The sequence below is a fragment of the Cynocephalus volans genome, chromosome 16 (assembly GCF_027409185.1).
Source record: "Cynocephalus volans isolate mCynVol1 chromosome 16, mCynVol1.pri, whole genome shotgun sequence".
Lineage (NCBI taxonomy): Eukaryota > Metazoa > Chordata > Mammalia > Dermoptera > Cynocephalidae > Cynocephalus > Cynocephalus volans.
Window position 1 is genome coordinate 17,031,845 of NC_084475.1, and position 17,503 is coordinate 17,049,347.

At 52.8% G+C, this 17,503-nt stretch overlaps 2 protein-coding genes across 2 annotated transcripts; both read right to left on the reverse strand.

Annotated features, from left to right (window-relative positions):
• Positions 1 to 290: 290 nt before the first annotated feature.
• Positions 291 to 14,574, reverse strand: ST6GALNAC2 (ST6 N-acetylgalactosaminide alpha-2,6-sialyltransferase 2). The gene is made up of 9 exons (XM_063081118.1): positions 14,198 to 14,574; positions 11,783 to 11,843; positions 8,348 to 8,522; positions 7,539 to 7,707; positions 6,961 to 7,099; positions 5,262 to 5,365; positions 3,327 to 3,410; positions 2,125 to 2,224; positions 291 to 1,096 (listed from the first exon to the last, which is right to left on the reverse strand). The coding sequence occupies exons 1-9, from the start codon at positions 14,320 to 14,322 to the stop codon at positions 929 to 931; spliced, it is 1,125 nt and encodes a 374-aa protein (XP_062937188.1). The 5' UTR covers positions 14,323 to 14,574; the 3' UTR covers positions 291 to 928.
• On the reverse strand, positions 3,411 to 4,280 carry LOC134364922 (uncharacterized). Its single transcript, XM_063081119.1, has one exon. The coding sequence runs from the start codon at positions 4,278 to 4,280 to the stop codon at positions 3,411 to 3,413; it is 870 nt and encodes a 289-aa protein (XP_062937189.1).
• Positions 14,575 to 17,503: the final 2,929 nt, after the last annotated feature.

Sequence of the window (17,503 nt, forward strand, 5' to 3'; positions counted from 1 at the left end):
GTTAACAACAGGGCTTGGTTAAGGACTGTTATAACTTGGTTGGATGAGACTTCCTTAAAACTACTTTCAATAAAAGCCCATAAAATTGTGAAACTACCTATCAGCTAGATGTTTAAATTTATTTCAGTGAAACCATGATGTGAAGATGAGGGTTAATTACCTGATACTGTCATCTTGATGGTGACAAGAGGGTACCCTCCTGTTCTTGGACTCTTGAGTGATCTCCATGCTAAACACCCTGCATTTTATATGCTTTTTTTCTACTTCCCACAACACAAAAAAAGACAAAATGGTCATCCATCACTTATGTAATTATCTAGTCTCAAATTACATTCTGCCTTTTGTTCTCCCACCTTATCATGGGGCAGAAGGAAGTTATCTCAGAAAGGTTCTTAAGAGGTGTCCTCAATTGGGCAGTTGTGGGGCTTGACATGATAGTGGGAGGGTTTGGGCTGGGGAGCATATGTTTGCCTGTGCTGATGATTAATCTTAGTTAACTGATAGGCCCCGAATCAATCCGCTGACATTCCTGAAGTCACTCAGTACTGGCTGCTGGCTTCGAGCTGCTTAGTTCGAGGTATGCTTGCCCCTTGCTGATGAGGGTCACTATCTCACCTTGGGAGTGTTATCTTCAGTTTTAAAACAAATCCAGCAAAGCAGTCTTTTCCCTTGGCCAAGATTGGGATGTCTATCTCAGACCCAGAGAGGAATTTTCTTGGAAGAACCAAGGATAAGATAGGGTGTCCTTCACTGAACAGGCTTCAGTGACAGTCACAAATCCACCTCAGTGCCCTCTGTTGGGAAGAAGAGGAGGGTCAAGGAGAGTTGAAACCCCTTCAAAGGTTGAAACATCAAGAAAAAGGCTTTTGGCCACTTGAGGGGACCTGGCCACAGTTCTGCAAGAAGCAAAGGGCTCCATGCTTTGTGGTCAGCGTTGGTACAGCCAAAGGATGCCTGCCTTGTGCAGGTCTCTCCACAGGGCGGCTTCCAGGGACAGATCGTGGTTCGCATAGAATATCAATGGCTTCTTTTCTCGTTCGAAATAGTGGTCAGAAAATTTCTGGTAGTTGCTTGTGATGAAGCCATAGGCACTGACCTGGACAAGGACAGTCACGATAACTGGAGTTAGTATTTATTGAGCTTCTGCTATATGTAGATAGACTGTGCGGTGAGGTGAATTTAGAAAGGTATGGTCCTCCCAACCCTAGGTGCCTGTGAAGGTGCAGAAAAACTGGTAGTAACTCACAGCTCACAGGCATTGTGCCCTTTCTGCACGCTTCCTCACCCCAGTCTTATGACAATCTAGATAGGCCTTATCTCTATTAAATAGGTGGCCAGCTGCCAAAAAAAAAAAAAAAAAGGAAAACAGGCTTAGAGGTAACTGCTGTCTCCACTCATAACTAGTGAGCAGCAGAGCTAGGTTGGAACTCAGGTGTGACTCCGAAGCCATGACCTTCATCAAGCTCAAGGATGGAGGCAAAAGCCCATTACTACCTTGTCCCAACCTAATAGTGACAGTCAAGAGATTCCTACATTAAAGCAGGGAAAAGGTGTAAGGCCTTCGGAGTCTTAGAGTGATGTTCGGCCACCAGCTGTCCTACTGGCTTTAGCATGGGTCACAACCTGTCCTTGAAAACTGCTTCTCAGCCTCTCTCTGCCTCTGCATGGTTCTGTGAGCAACATCCTATCAGGAATGGGTCATACTGTGATTTCAGTTTTTGTGTGTATTTGCATGTGGAAGGCTAAACCTGCTGGCTCACCCCAGTTCTAGAATGTCCCTACCCAGTTCTGTTAAGATTTTGCTTTCAGAAGAGCAGTTTGATAATTTGCACCTTAAATACCATATAGAATGGCTGCCTTGGGGAAGAGTGAAAGAGCTGGGGTAGGTGGCTACTGGCTCCAGGGAGAGGCTGGCCCAGTACCATCCTTTAAAGGACACTGGGTAACAGGTGCAGAAGGGTTGGCAGTGACACTTCTGTAGCTGGGCGATCCTTTCCCCGTTGAATAGAGGCCAAGAATCCCAGGTGTGAGGGTGGCAGGCCTTACGTAAGGGATGTCAGGAGTCATATTCTGTTCAAACCTGTGCTCTGCTGCCATGGGCTCCTGAAAGAAAAGACCTCTTACCTGGTCACAGGTATGCAAAGCTGTCAGCAGCATGAGAGCCCCAGTACTAGGCATATATAGGTCTCCAAAATTTGTGTTAATCAATTTTGATTTCAAAAACCTGGAAACAGAAAGAGGCTTTAAAACTCGAGAAGGACATTCAGGTGTCACCTACTAGTTTGATGGCCATGCCATTACACTTTACAACTACCCATTCAAACAGGTTGGAAAACTTCAAAAACTTCTTGCCCTTCTATCCCAACCAATTCTCTATTGGGGGAAAAAAGCAAGTGAACTCCTAAATCTTTGGTTGAAATTAAACACTTTAGGTAAAAGGCAGGGGAGCGGGTGTGAGAAAGAGGAACCACAGATGAGATCCTTCCCCCTTTCTCCCACCTGTCTTCACCCCTGGCCTAGTAAGTAACCACAGTGCCTAGGGCATAGGTGGCCTGTTCATTCAGCCTGAGACCTGAGTTTCTCTCCACCCTACATCTTGACCAGGCAGGAATTATGTATGAGGGCAGGGAGCTCAGATCCCCTGACTGATTTCTAGCCCCCCACCCCGCCCCGCCCTGGCAACACACACTGTGGTGGGCTCTCACCTCCGGCCTGGATTCACAGTGAAGCATTGCCAGGCAGATCACCTAACCTCTCTGAGCCTGTCTCTTCCTCTGTAGAATGGAGATCCCTTTTCCACCTGCTCCCTGTCTTAGGATGCTAAGCCTCCATGGTCTACAGCAGGGCTTCTCAACCATGGCCCTATTGACATTTTGGGCCAGATAATTCTTTGTTGTAGGGGCCATCTTGTGCACCTCTACAGATGGGACCAAATCCCCACCCCAGCCCCCAGCATTGAGGACAACTGGTAGGAAGGAGGGAGGGTTGTTTGTTCCCCAGGCTCCTTCCCGTGGGTCACCTTGTGCTGGCTGTATTTGGAACTAAAGGTGATGACAACTCTTCTTCTGATTGCCCCACTACTACCTTTGTGAACAGTCCCTAGTAATCCTGTTGATGCTGCCTGATATAACACCACCCCCATTAAGGTATTTAATAAAATAGTAAGCGGAATAGTATAAAGTGCTTAGCACATAGCACTCAGTACAGGTGAGCTCTGGTTATTGGTTACAGTGTATGGGGCACATAGAGGGCACTGCATGGAGGTGGGACAGGTGTGAGAGAAGGAAGGGGCAGCTGTTCTTCCGGGCACACATGCACACACCTACCTCTCTGTCAGGTAGCTGATGAAGTCTGGATGTAGTAGCTTGAATTTACTGGCAGAGGCTTCTGGTCCAAAATAGGTGTGAGGCCTAGGACCCACGATAGAAGTGGACAGAGCGCCCAGGACCATCGTATTGCGAGAGCGAGGGGAGGGGCAGCGAGCCGGGTCGCCTGCGGTAGGTGGAGCGGTGGGGGCGGGGGTGGGAGTAGTAGCGGGAGAAGGGGGTGTAGAAGGTGGCCGGGAGCACGGTGGGGACCACATGTGGCTTCCCACCCACCAGGACCTCGATAGGCAGGGAGTAGGAGAGAGAGGAGGGGGGCGTGAACAGAGTGGGAGGAGTTGGGTAGGAACAGTTATTTTGGGGGTGGTGGGGGGGCGGGGGGAGGAGAGGGAAGTAGAGTGAATCCGGAGGGGGAGGGCGCTCCTGGGGAGAGCAGGGAAAGGGGCAAGGAAAGCACCGGTTTTGGGGAAGTGGTGCCGTAGGGGGCTGGAAAAAGGGGGGCTCCTTCAGAAAGCGGGGCACGTAGGGGGCAATGTAGGATGGTATGCCCCAACTTGGCCCAATATAGGAGGCCGAGGTGGCAGGGCTATAGGAGGGAGACTTGGTGATGGGCACAGAGGGGATTAGGGAAGGGTTTCGAGACAGGGGTTTAAAACCAGATTGGGAGGGAGATTTGGAGGTGGGTGGAGTGGGGACTTGGGAAGCCCCTCGGGGCACATGTTGGACATGAGGACTGGGGGTTAGGGAGGAAGACCGTGAAGAGGGCTGTGAGGCATTTGGGGTGGGAGGGTGAGAGGGTGGGCGGGAAGAAGACCCCCGAGTGGGGGAAGGGGAAGGGGCTGAGCCTCCAGAGCTAGTGTAGGGCTGCTGGTTGGAAGGGTTGGCAATATTGTTGGAACGGGACTGGGAGGGGGACTGGGTAGGGGATGGAATAGGGGTGTGGGATGGGGAGCTCATTGGTGTTGGTGGGAGGCCTATGTCTACCCGGTGTCTCTGAGGCCGCACCTGCAAGGGTCCAGTCTGCCCGTGTCACAAAACCCATCCTCATGACCAGCAGCAGCATGGGGAGCAATTGTTGGGTAATCACAGGGCAGGGGTGGGGCATTCAGCCCGGCTGGACACAGGACTGTGGCCAGACATGGGCCTGACTTTTGAGGACTTAATATGTAGGGACCACCTCAAAAGCTGCTCTTTGGGGAGTGGGTGATATGTCCTGAGAGCACTGAGATAGGAGGTCTGGTCATCTTGGCCACAGCAGTGGCATAGATTTCTAAGGATCTGATCTCAGGGAGGACAAGACCCTGTCTCAATTGCAGGAAGAAGTTTCCGATAAGGGCTAGGACATGGTTCAAAAGAGCTAGACCCAGGCCTGCTGTGCAGCAAGGTGGGAGAGAGAAGGCAAAGCACCCTTTGTTCCCACCTCTTGGGACACGGGCCTCTGGAGCCTGTTCTCCTGTTTCATGGGCACAGCCTTGGGAAAGATGCCCACCAGGATGAGTGGCTCGGATACTGGCCCCTACTCCTAGTTTCCAGAACAATGTGCTCAACGGGATAGCAGACCCAGCTGAGGAAAGGCCTCTGCCAATGTTGTCTGTCTGTGTCCTGGGGCAGCTGGAGGCTGGGTTGGTTATGGAGACTGCAGCCTGTAGCTGAGGAGCCTGCTCTCCACCCAGAAACACTGCCCCTCGAGCCGCCAGCCCACTGCATCAGGAGGGTTACTGGGGACCAGTAAGGTCACCTGGGCTTTCCTGGGGGTAGACGAAAAGAGCATAATTCCCCAATGCTGAAGTATGTTGAATAGTTGGCGATCATTGAGTTCTGGGGGATTTTCTTACTACCCTTCACCCACCTTCTCTACCTCACTGGAGGCCTGGGGAGCCAGGGGAGCCAACAGCAGCATTACCCAGCCCCTCACAGCACCACCGCTTGCCTGCTCACCTGTCCCCTTTATCGGGGCCCTCAGGGACAGGCACACCCAGAATGGCCGATCTCAGCATCATGTAGTCGCGGATGTCTGAGGGGATGAAGATATAGTGTAGGTCCTGTTGGGGTAATAGGGACACTGAGGCCTCATGGGAACAAGGCCACATTGGCTCCCGCTCCGAGAGGACAGCCTCCACCCAATCCTGCTGACTGGAGAATTTCCCTTATGTGCCTTTAATTCCCACTCTGAGGTACTGTGGTGGTTTCAATATGTGTTCAAAAACCCTTTGATACTCTTCCCTTCAAGAGGAGAAGCTAATTGCTATCCCCTTCAGTATGGGCTGGACTTGGTGACCAATGCACAGAATTCTTCTAACAGAATGTGGGAAGTGACAGTGTGTGACTTTGGAGACGAGGTTGTAACAGGTGCTGCAGCTTCTTTCTCTCTCGGATTGCTCACTCTGGGTGAAGTTAGCTGCCATGTTGTGAGGACACTCGTAGCCCGGAGGGGCCCATGTGACAAGGACCTGTGAGTGCATCAACTTGACTCCGGCCCTAGTCAAGCCTTCAGATGACTGCAGCCCACCACCTGAGAGACCCTGCACCAACACCCCACCCCACCTCCGCCCCCAGCTAAGCTGCTCCCAAATTCCTGATTCACTGAGACTATAAGATAGTGAATGTTGTTTAAAGCCACTAAGTTTTGGGGTCATTTGCTGCACAGCAATAGATAACTCATACAGGTACTATATTCACATCAGAAATAAAGCCTCCCATTTTGTTCTATCACAAGCTAAGAGAGGTTCTACTGTGAGGACTCAGCACGTAAGACATTGGCTAGGACACTCCTTAATTCCCTGGTCAGAGAAGGAAACTTCTAGAAACCCAGCCCAGTCCCATCCAGCACCACAGAACCCCTAACCCTGCATGTGGTATCCAAACACTCGAGGAGGGAAGCATGGGGTTGTAGCAACTGGGTGTGGTTGAAAGAATCTGGAGGCCCCAGTGCTGGTTCCCCCACTCCCTGGCTGTGACCTGCTGCATGTTCCTCAATCTCTCTGACCCTTGATTGCCTACACAGGGCTGTTGTGAGAACTTGAGTGGTCACACATCATTCCTGAGGTAGGAAGTGTGGGGAAATGGAAACAACCAGCACTGTGGGAAAAGGGACCTAGATTTTGACAATTCTAGCTGTGTGGCCTTGGACACGTTCCTGAACCTCTCAGCATCTCAGCTTTGCTGTCCGGAAATGGGTATAATGAGCCCACTCAGGGCTGCTGTCATGACAATGTTCATGCCTGTACCATGCTGGGAACACAGGAGGTACTCAAAAGTAACTTCCCCTGTGCATGACTATGACATGCTGACCTCCCCAAAGAATGTGAGCTCTGGGGTGGGCAGTTTGGATTTGACTCCTGGCCCTCCCTCTGACTTGCTGAATGAAGGGGCTCTGAGCTCTCTAGTCTCCTCACCAGTAAAGTGGTGTCGACATGTTATCTGTAAAGTGCCTGGCACACAGAAGCATTTTGGAAATACTAGCCATTCACGTTGCATGCCCCAGAGGAGTCCTGTGCTGCCTAAAACAGCAAAGGAGTCCCTGCCAGATCCTCCTTCACCTTCAATGCTCCATCTGCTGGATGGGGGTTTGTGAGCCTTGTGGCCCACCCCACTGAGGGGGTTCCAGGAATGATGGTGTGCCCATCAAAGGCCTTACCTGTCCTTGGGGCACAGAGGTGAAGCCCAGACTCCTGTAGGAGATGAGGGAGTTCTTCATCGTGTTCACAGTGAAACCATAGAAGGAGATCTTGGTGCCCACATCGCGCTCGAAGCCTTTGATCACAGCACCATTGAGTCTGGTCCGGACAGAGGCCCATCAGTCTCTTTGTGGTCACACCATGCTGTTTTACTTCCATCTCACGGCTCTGCATTGCCTGTGCCCAGGTCTCTCTCTGGACCACTCCCTCTGCCCACATCAGCACCAGTGCCCAGTGGCCAGCCCAATCCCTACTCCTTCAGACCTCAAAGGTCGCCTGAGAATGGGTAAATCTGGCCCTGGTGGCTCCTTTCTCCCAGGTCCCTTTGCATATGGGAGCCCACGTTGCGTCTTCAGGGTCTGCCGTTTGCAACCCTGCCTTCATCGGTGCCTGTCTGCCTGTTGCAACCGCTGGGCTGCCTGAGGCCGGTCCTGCCCCGGCCCACTGTCCTCAGCGAAGATGCTCCCAGGATTGGCTGACGACCAGCTTTCTGCAAAGCTCCCTTCTCCCTCTCCTCCCTGGCCCCTGCCCCGCGTACCTGAACACGTAGTCATGGGCATCGATTTTTGCACCCTGGCGGGACCCATTCAGAATGCCCCCATTGCCCACCACAGCACACCGAATGCAGTTTGGAGGTGGCTCCCTGGAGGCGGGAAATAGCTGCGCACTCTCGGAGCCACTCAGAAGGCTCAGGGTGGTGGCGATAGCTGTGGGTGCAGGACAAGGGGGAGCCATAAAGAGGTCTGTCACCAGGGACATCTGGGGCCTTCCCAAGGCTATCTGGTGTCCCACCTCACTTGAGGCCTGACCCCAGCCCCTCCCAAGAAGCACAGAGGGTGGGAGGAGAAAGAAATGTCATTGGGGGTGGGATCTGAAAAGAGGACAGAGGGGGGCTTGGCTGGGAAGAACTCAAATAACTAGTCCTATCAAGACTGCTTATTCCAAAAGAAAAGAATCTGAGGCATGTGGGGTGGGGGTTGGGGGCAGAGTTAACGTGGTGGGGACCCTGGGCGGTTCCCACAGCAGCAGCTATGAGCAAGGCTGCTGGAGGCCCGGCAGCCTCTGTCCTCGGCCACCGTTGGACACCGGGGCCTTTCATGCCAGGGAAGCCCCAGGCTGGTGAAAGCCACTGTGGGGGCGGGAGGCAGCCCCAGCCTTCTCACTGCTTGGATGGAAGAGGAGATAGGACAGTAGTCGCACAGCTGGGGGTCTGGGAGGAGAACGGGGCACAGGGAGGCCCCACATCACTGGTGCCATGAGGGCAGAGAGGCCTGGCCTACCCCAGGGCCAAGAGCAGGAGGAAGGGACCAGCTGAGGCAGCAGGCAGAGCAGGAGGCAGCGGGTTACCTTGGTGCGAGAGCCCCTGCCAGCCGTAGGGAGCTTTGTGCTCACTCAGGCTGTCCCAGAGCTCTGGGGTGAAGAGGCCCCCCCACAACAGCACTGGAGTGGAGAGATTAAACAGGCTCCGGAAATGGGGGTGCCGCTGAATGGCCAGGTACACTGAGTGTCGGCAGGGCCAGCTCTGTGGGTGAGAAGATGAGAAGGCTGAGCCCCATTTGGTGGGGGCTAAGGTGGGTGGGCAGCCTCCCCAGGAGCCTGCAGACCCCAAGGAGTGTTGGGAGGGAAGAGCTGCTTTACCCCCTCCAGACTGGGGCCATTCCCATATGTGAGCTGAGATGGCCTGTGGCCCAGCACCTGGTAGGGGTCAGAGAGCTTTCTGCATTTAGCCTGCCCAGCCCTTCCTCTCCTGGACACCACATCTCCATGGCCTGATGGCTCTGGCCTCATGCTTGGGCAAACTTGGGGGCGTTTTCCAGTGAATGGGTATGACCTGCCTGTTCCCTTGTTGGAGGAGTTCCAGCCTGGACTGCGGCATCTGTCAGCCTGGGTCCAGACCCTAGCTCTGGCAGTACTCACTGTAAGATTCAAGTGTGAAAGGGCTGTTGGGAAGATTTATGGTCATCTTTCTTCCTGTTGGTGCCTATATGGGGTTGAATAGTGCCCTTTGAGATTCATGTCTACCTGCAACCTCAGAATGTGATAGGGTTTTTGTAGATGCAATTAATTAAGATGAGGTGAGTTCATCCGGGGTTAGGTTGGACAAATGACTAGCACTCTTTTAAGGAGGCCATGTGAAGACACACAGAGAACAAGCCATATGATGGAGACAGAGATGCAGTGAAGCAAAGACAAGCCAGGGAACCCCTGGAGCTTCCAGAAGCAGGGAAGAGACAAGGGAGGCTTCCCGAGAGCCTTTGGAGGGAGCACAGCCCTGCCAACACTTTGATTTTGGACTTCTGGTCTCCAGAACTGTTGGAGAATCAGTTTCTGTTGTTTTATTTTATTTTCGATTTTTTTTGGTGGCCAGCCAGTATGAGGATCTGAACCATGGACCTTGGTGTTACAGCCCCACACTCTAACCAATTGAGCTAACTGGCCAGCTCCAATTTCTACTTTAAGCCACCCAGTTGGTGGTCATTTGTCCTAGCAGCAGTTACAGGAAACAAATACAGGGATTCTGCACTCGTGGGCCTTGAGGGAGAGTGGGGTACTAAACAGGCCTCAGCCTTGTCTGCCGGCAAGCCAGCAATGTCCAAATCTCACACGGCCTTAGCCTGGGTAGGGCTACTGTTACTACTGAACAGGGCTCTTTGTTAAGCTGTTGGTTTGATCAAAGCAGGAAATAGCTGTTCAGTCATTTCTCCTACAATGCAATATATGAGTGCCTAGAAATCACCGAGCTATGCAAAACTGTGCAATCAAAACCACAGGGCTTATGGGAAAATGGGATTAATGGCACAAAACTGAAAAACCTTGTCAGTGATGCATAAAACCAAAGATGAGAGAACCTGAGAAAGACGAGCACAGTTTTACACATGTTCCATGGTTAAGAAATGCATAAATACGACTAAAAATATGGCACTTTAAAAAGTCTTGGGGTTGGTTTGTGGCAGGGGGTGCTGGAAGGGTGGCAGCTTGTGAGTTATTGTGAAATAGTGGAAGGAGAGTTGTCTGAAATCAGAAAGGAAGTTGTAACAGTGGATGTGAGTGGGTGAACACACAACACAGGCGGTGAAGCTGACGGATATCTCAGGGTCGTACGTGTGTGCTTTTTGTGTATCCGTGTGTGGCTCGATTCACTTGGGTGTGGTTTTCTGCATTTACCTGGTTTTCCCACTGACAAAAATCACTCATAAGCAAACACGAAATTTGTGTGATGCTCACATTGTCTCCTAATATATCAATCGTGTTGGAACAAATCGACATTTTCAAAGCAAGCATGATAGCAAAAGTGACAATTTCACTATTCAGTTTATCATAGGGGTGTTTCTGGGGGCCCTCTTTATGAAGCTCCAGAAGAAAACTCCTCAGGTCTCCATATCAGGAAAGACTGTGCTTCACGTGGGCAGCTGGCTTGCTTTTATCTCATGGACACGGTGGCAAAGTTTCCTTCTTATTTCTGGCCACCGAGAAGCTCAGAGCCAGGTATATGGCCCATCTTTTCCACCTCGGGGCACACTTTTCATGAACTTATCTCACTTGTCTTATTTTCCTGCCTTTACTTTTCCTTCCTTCATTACCTCCTTTTATTCTACTTTATGTTTTTACCTTGTTATATGTATGCAAAAGCCACCTCAAATCTTTTTTTAAGTTGGAAGTGGATTTTTTTTGGCAGCCAGCCAGTATGGGGATCTGAACTTATGACCTTGGGGTTATAAGACTGCACTCTAACCAACTAAGCCAACCGGGTAGCTCCCCACCCACTTTTTTTTTTTTAAACCAGGTGGGGATATATGTCAATTAGCTTCAAGCAGCTCCAGGTGGAAAGGACTTTAGGAAACTTGAAGATGACCTCATACAGCGCTCGTGAGAAGCTCGAGGCCTCCCTTCAGCCTGCCAGCCAAGTGTCCATTGGTCTCTGTTCTCAGGAGGGGCTCCCCATCACCTGCCCAGGGCTACCTGCTCTGTCTCTGAGCAGCTTGTCTGTCACTGGCTTGTGCATGCAGTAAAATATTCCTCCCTGAGGCCTTAGTCACCATGTTCCAGTTCAGTCTCTTGGGCATTGAAAACAACTCTTAAGCTCATGTTAATCTGGAACCACACAGACATCCCGTACTCAACCTCAGCACCCAGAGCCAGAGGGGAGGCTGTATCACACAGTGACTCAGAGCCAGGTTCTGGGCCAGACTAGAGGCTCAAATCCCAGTGTCACCTCTTCCTGAGTGATCCCAAGCAATGTCCCTAACTTCCCTGTGCTTCATCTGGCTCATTGGTAAGAGCCACCTTCTAGGGTTGCTGTGAGGCTTCTGTGACAGAATGCAGGTAAAGTGCCATGCAGTACATGGGACACCCACAATCAACGCTGGCTATTACTTACAGTTATGGAGCAGGGCCTTGAAGGTTCTCAAACCCTCTGGGCAAACATGCAGTTTACTCCATGGTGAGCAGTTTAAATGTGTGTATACATATTTTTTGGAATAGAGTATAGAATTCACAGGACTTTTTAAGATAAAATCTTAAGTCTCCCAAGAACTTTTCATCTGGCTAAACCCCAGGGGTTCATGTTTATTCATCCTTCTCTGCTACTGGGGTACAGAAAACCCTAGTGGTCAGGTCTTAGAAGCCCTGAGTGGATGGATGCTTAGCTGTGTGCTTGGGGTATTCCAAAGAGCTTGTGCCCAGCAATCTCATGAGAATGTTCTCATTTACTCTTCTTCTTTTGCCTCCTGCCTGCTAAATTGAGGATGCTCAAAACTGCCCCAGAGTAGCCAACCACTGTACCTTTCTTGTCCCAGAATTCGATGCCTTGGGTGGAAAGAATGCCCGAGGTGATGTGGTGCTCCTGCGGGAGAAGGCAGAAGTAAATCAGGAGTCTGGCTGGGCCTTGACAGCAGGTCCAACCTATCCCTTGGAACCTTCTGGACTGACTGACTCCCCTAGCTCTGGGGGCTGATAATGTCTGTTAGGGTCCAAAAGGTGTCCATCCTTTTGATCCTTCTACTTCTATGCTCCTTTTCTTGCCCATGTCTCTCTTTAGGCACACAAAATACTGTCACTTGATTACGTTCTGCCCAGCTATATAGACTCAGAAATCAAGACACCCCTCAGCAAGTGGCAAAAATATGGAGTTTATAGGAAAAGTGAGACAGTGTTTAAATTATGAAAATATAAAATAGGGAAGATGGCCAGACTCTGGAATTGTGACCGACTAACTGAGGGATCTCCCTGCCAAGGCCCCAGAGGCAGGTGTTAGGTCTGAGATGACTTGAATCCGCTTCTGCTGAGTGGTGCCCACCACTCCTGCAGTAGGGTCCCAGTGAAGTGCATGGCTCTGAAGCCTGACTCCCCGGCTTTGTATCCTGCTCTGCCACTTGGCAGCTGTGGGACCTCTGGCAGTTACAGAACTTCTCAGAACCTCAGTCTGTGTCTGGACAACAGGGATAATCACATTGAGTGCATCCGATTGTTGGGAGGGTTCAAACAGTCTACCTTATGGCATATAAAAATGTTAGCTAGTGTTACCTAAAGGACAAAGGGAAAGGACCTTGTGTCAGCCTCTGTTATTAGAGTCCCTTCTGGAGTGAGGTAAGGGGCTAATTCCCAGGCACTAGGTGGCCCCTGAATCAGGGCAGAGGGGAAAAACAGGAAGGAAGAAATAGGAACCCATCGATTTAAAAGGGTGGCCAGCTTCTCCCAGACCCCTCCCCCCACCCCAGGAGCCATAGGAGAGCAGGTGGAGGAGGATTTTGGATTGGTAGTTTCAAGGGAAATAAAGGCCTCTTGTTACGTGCTTCTAGGTGCTGAGACAGACAGCTGAGCCACAAGGAAGGCTTTGGTGTCCCAAGTTTCCTGTAAGACCCTGGAGGGACAGCCCAGAAAGAACAGGAATGATCCCTTTCCCCCATCCCTCCCTTTCCCCCTCAGACTGGCCACCTGTCCACCCATATAATCCCGAAGTTCCTCTCCATGAGCACAATATGACCCCCTCTGAAGAGAACCCCTGGGGAGAAACACCAATGCCCAGCCCCCCCCCCCCATTCTGATTTGATTGGCCTGGGGTGAGGTGTGACCATCTAGATTCCAGTCCCTACCCCAACTTCCCCCCAGGTGATTCTAATGTGCATCTGGGCTTGAGAACCCCCAGGCGATTCTAATGTGCATATGGCCTTGAGAACCTTCAGGTATCACCAGCTATAGAACCCTTTGTTCTAGGAGGGCTGGACTCATAATCGTTTGCAAGTGTGCTTTTATACTGTTCTGCAACTTTGGATGTGTGCTTTGACCTTCTCTCCTGACAACAGATACTAATTTTATTTTCATGCCTTTATGCCTCGAACAAAGTTTGGTGAGGTATGCGCACGTGCGAACGCGCGAGGAAAGAAAAGACGGCCCAGAGTCTCCCAAAACCCAGACTCCCAGAAGTAGAAATAAATCGTTTTAAGGCTTTTTCAGTAACTGGAACCATCACCTGCCAAGGGCAGGCTCTCAGGTATCTCCTCGTGGGGCACGAGTGAGAGGAAGATGCCCAGGGCGAGCAGGAGGGAGCGGAGCGCAGGAGAAGGCACAGGGAGGGGACCTTGGATGGAACCCGGCCTCGGCCCCTGTTCCCCTGGGAGCCCGCCTGTTCGCCCGGTCGCGCCCAGATGGTGCTTATCAAAATAAACGGCCCAGCAGACAGAGGCCAGGAGAGAGGGGAGCCGGACGCGGGGAGGGCAGAAGCCAGAGCGCATGGAGGAAAAGGCGACGGCCACAGCCCGCCTGAGGATCCCGGCAATGTTGGAAGCCGGGCGACTTGGGTCCCTACCCAAAAAGTAGAGTCTGAAAAAAAAGATGACACTATCAAGGGAGAGTTCCCGAACAAAAGGAACAATTCTTATCTGACTCAGGTGTCCCAACCAAATTTCGACAATGGAGAGTGTTTCTAATCAGACCCGGAGGAAATTAACCAACAAGGGCGTCGGAGCGGGTCGCCCGTGCGCGCGAGGCGAGGTCCCTCTCGAACCCAGGCAGAAGCCGTGGGGTCCGGGCGGCAGGAGGTTAACGCCGGGTGGCAGGAGGTTAACGCCGGGTGGGGGCTCTGGAGACACAGCGCCGCAGCCCGAGTCCCCGCTGCGAGCCGCCCCAGAGGGGTCCACGCGAAGGGCGGCCCGAGAGCCCCGGACTGGGCGCCCTCCCGGTCCGCGCGGCAGCCCCTACCTGGCTCCAGACCGGGGCCCCGAGTACGGCTCCACCGCCGAGGAGTACAGGGCGAAGAGGAGCCCCGAGCAGGCAGCCGCGAGCACGAGCAGCAGCCAGCAGAGCGGGCCGCGCGGGAGACCCATGCAGCCCCGGCCCGCGGGCTCCCGCCCGGCCGGCCGCAGTCACAGGCCGGGGACAGGCCGGGGTGAGCCCGTCAGGACTCGCGGAGGCGGCCGCCCTGTCCTGCCCCGCCCCGCTCTGCCCCGCCTCGTCCTGCCCAGCAGCTCCCCCTCTGCCCCTCGGGGGCCGGGCGGCGGGTCCCGGGAGGCTGAACTGTCGTTCCTGGCGCCCGGAGCCCCGCGCGCCCCTCCGGTGCCGCCCCTTCCCGGGGGACTTCCACAGCTGGCACCACTGCCGCTGCGCTCTCGACAGTGCCCAGACCCTGGGCGCGGCCGGCCCCGGGTTGGCTAGGGCGCTTTCCCCGCGGAGGCGGGTGCGCCCGGTCGGGGGGCAGGCTGGGCGCGGGGAGACACCGCCACCTGCTGTGGTGGCTGCGCACTGCGCGTTCGTTGTCCCCGGCGCTGCAGCCCGAGGCGGGTGGGCGCCCTGCACGGCTCCACTTGGATGGACCCTTAGACCTGTTGGTTTGAGCCCTGGCACCTCGGGTCGTTCCAGAATTGTGGGCGTCATGAGGTGCCAGTTCACCGTGACGGCTGGGGAGGGCGTGGCGAGGGTGGAGGAGGTGAGATTGGGAGCCTGCGGCTGGGATGCGTGGGGGGAGCTGAGGCTGTTGTCCCCTTATTTGGTGACTCTCCAGAGCGGCCAGGCCCCTCACCAAATTGCCTGCCTTTTACAAAACGAGGCCAACCTGGAGAGCTCTGCAGCGGAGAGACCACAGGAAAGGTCCAGCAGGGCTCCAGCATCATCGACTGGAGGGGCTGCGGAAGCTCAGGCACCCCCACTGGAAGCAGAGCCCTCCCTGGCACTGAGCAGTGAGATGGTGTGTTCTCCAGGGGCATTGTTCAGGGTCCTGGGCCCCAGAAACCTGTGAAATACCCCAGACCCCCAGCTGTCAGGAGTCTGTAAGGAGGACAGGGACGGGGGCTCTCCACCTGCTGTCTACTTTCATCTGCTCTTCACGTATCTGACAAAGTCTGTGTGCAGCAACAGGTATCTGTCCAATTGCAAGCCTTCCCGAAAAGCTTCCTGGGGTTTGTGCCTGTGTTCAGGAATGGGCCACTCAGGCTCAGTTGCACTTGGTCCGTGTGGGCCAAGTCAGGGTCGCCGGTGGCACTTACATTGGGCCAGCCCTTTCCTTTACTCTGCAGAGCACAGTGAGATACACTTTGCTACCCTGCTGATGAGCACTACTTGCAATTTATGGTTTCAAACCTTTCAGGTCATTTTTTTGTTTTTGTTTTTTGGCGGTCAGCCGGTATGGGATCAAGCTTTTCACTTCGATCGTTATGGTTTTTAGTTGTTAATCTCTGTAGGTGTTGCTTATTCCTTGATTAGCATCTTCTCACATTTTCTCAGTGGTTAATAAAACCTCAGACCCTCTTTCTGGGCAGGTAAATTCCCCTCCTACCTAAGTGCCTCACTTTCTACTTCACAGAGAAAAAGGGAATCACTAACTAGTAATTCTCCAGCTCTTTATCTTCAGACCCACAAACTTGGTCCCACCACATCCCAGCCTCTGCCAGCCCAGACTCCAGCCTCAGGGGTCAGGCGGAGGGCGCTCTCTTCCTGTGTGGGAGTTGACCCCGTCTGTGCTAATGGTCTGGGTCCACCTCCGATTCCTCAAACAGCAGTACCTCCTCAGACCAAAGCCCCCTGTGCATCCGACCGCCTGGAGTTCTCGCTTTTCCCACCTTCAGCCTGACAAAACCTCCAGTATCTGCAGCCTCCTTTTTTCTGAGATTATCAGCCCTCTCTCAGCAGCTTTCTCCCCTATCCAGGCGGGACCCCAGGGGTCATCTGAGTTACTCTCTCATTCGAAACCCAGATTCTTTTGTGTTCCTGGCTCTGTGCCCAGCAAAACTCCCACCTGGATTCATGCTGGGATGTGCCCATGCAATGTCGCCTCCCCCACGCTCTTCCCACTCCCTGGCTGAGTGCCGCAAGCGGTGTCTCAGTCCGGACAGATGGTACCGCCACACATTGGGCCTCACCCAGGTTCTTCACATCAGCCGTTTCCTTGTCCTTGGTCAGCTCTAGCTTCCATGCTGCTCAACAGGGATTCTAGAATTTCACCTCCTTCCTCAAGCCTCCTCTTTTCCCTGCCATACCTATGAGAAAATGAGACCATCAGGAGTGAGCTTCAGCTTCCCATGCCCCTAAATGCAAAGGCATCTTCTGTCAAGAACTGTGGAGGGTCTGAGATTTTACCCTAATTTCAAGGTAACAGGTTAGAGCCTGCCACAGTTCCACGGATGCTGGCAGTAGACACGAGACTCCTGGGTCAGAGACAAAGGACTTTATTACTCGTGGCACAGCCAGCAACACAGGCATGTTTGTGTCACATCTTACCCTCAAGCCCCATGAGGGTGAGGCATAGAGGCCCAGGTGGGTGCTGCACACACAATGGGTTTACAGCACAGCTGAGGAACCGTGAACGAAGGGAGCCACAATCTTTTATCATGGGCTACAAACAAATCTGCCTTTCCCCTGGAGGGAGACATTATCTTTATTATACTGGACAGTAAGGAACTCTGCCCTCTGCTCCAGAGGGAGGAACCGTCTTTATCTCCCAAGGCTGCTTGCTCTACTAACGTTCTTGAGCAGATAGTCTGGAAGAAGGGCAGTTAGTGCCTCTGCTCACAACGTGCAGAAATGCGACAAACCCACTGAGAATGGTCTCCCAACATGTGCGTGCCCACGCACCCTCGCCTCCATTCCTACAAGGCCCTCTTCCTTCCAATGAAGGCCAGCCTCTCTGCTGTGAGACCTGCTCTTCAGGTCTTGTTTTAGCAGCCATCCCCTCCCCCTCTGCAAGGTCCTTATCACATCTTATAAACATGCCCCCAAATATCTAATCCTAAAAAGCCAAACAAGACAAAGTCAAACAAAAAACTTTGTTGAGCTGGCACCCTTCTTGGCTACTCTTTTCTTTTCATCCAAGTTCAAGGCAGGGAGAAGTCTATTCTGTCTCCACTTCTCTCTGCACCTGGCTACCTTCCCTATCACACCACTGAAACTGTTCCCACCGAATCCACTAGGGACCGTCATCATTCCATCTGGAGCAGACATTTAAGTTCTAATCCTGCTGCATCTGCCTCTCTGAATTTGACACCAAGCTTCTCATAATCTCCGGTTTGGAGATCT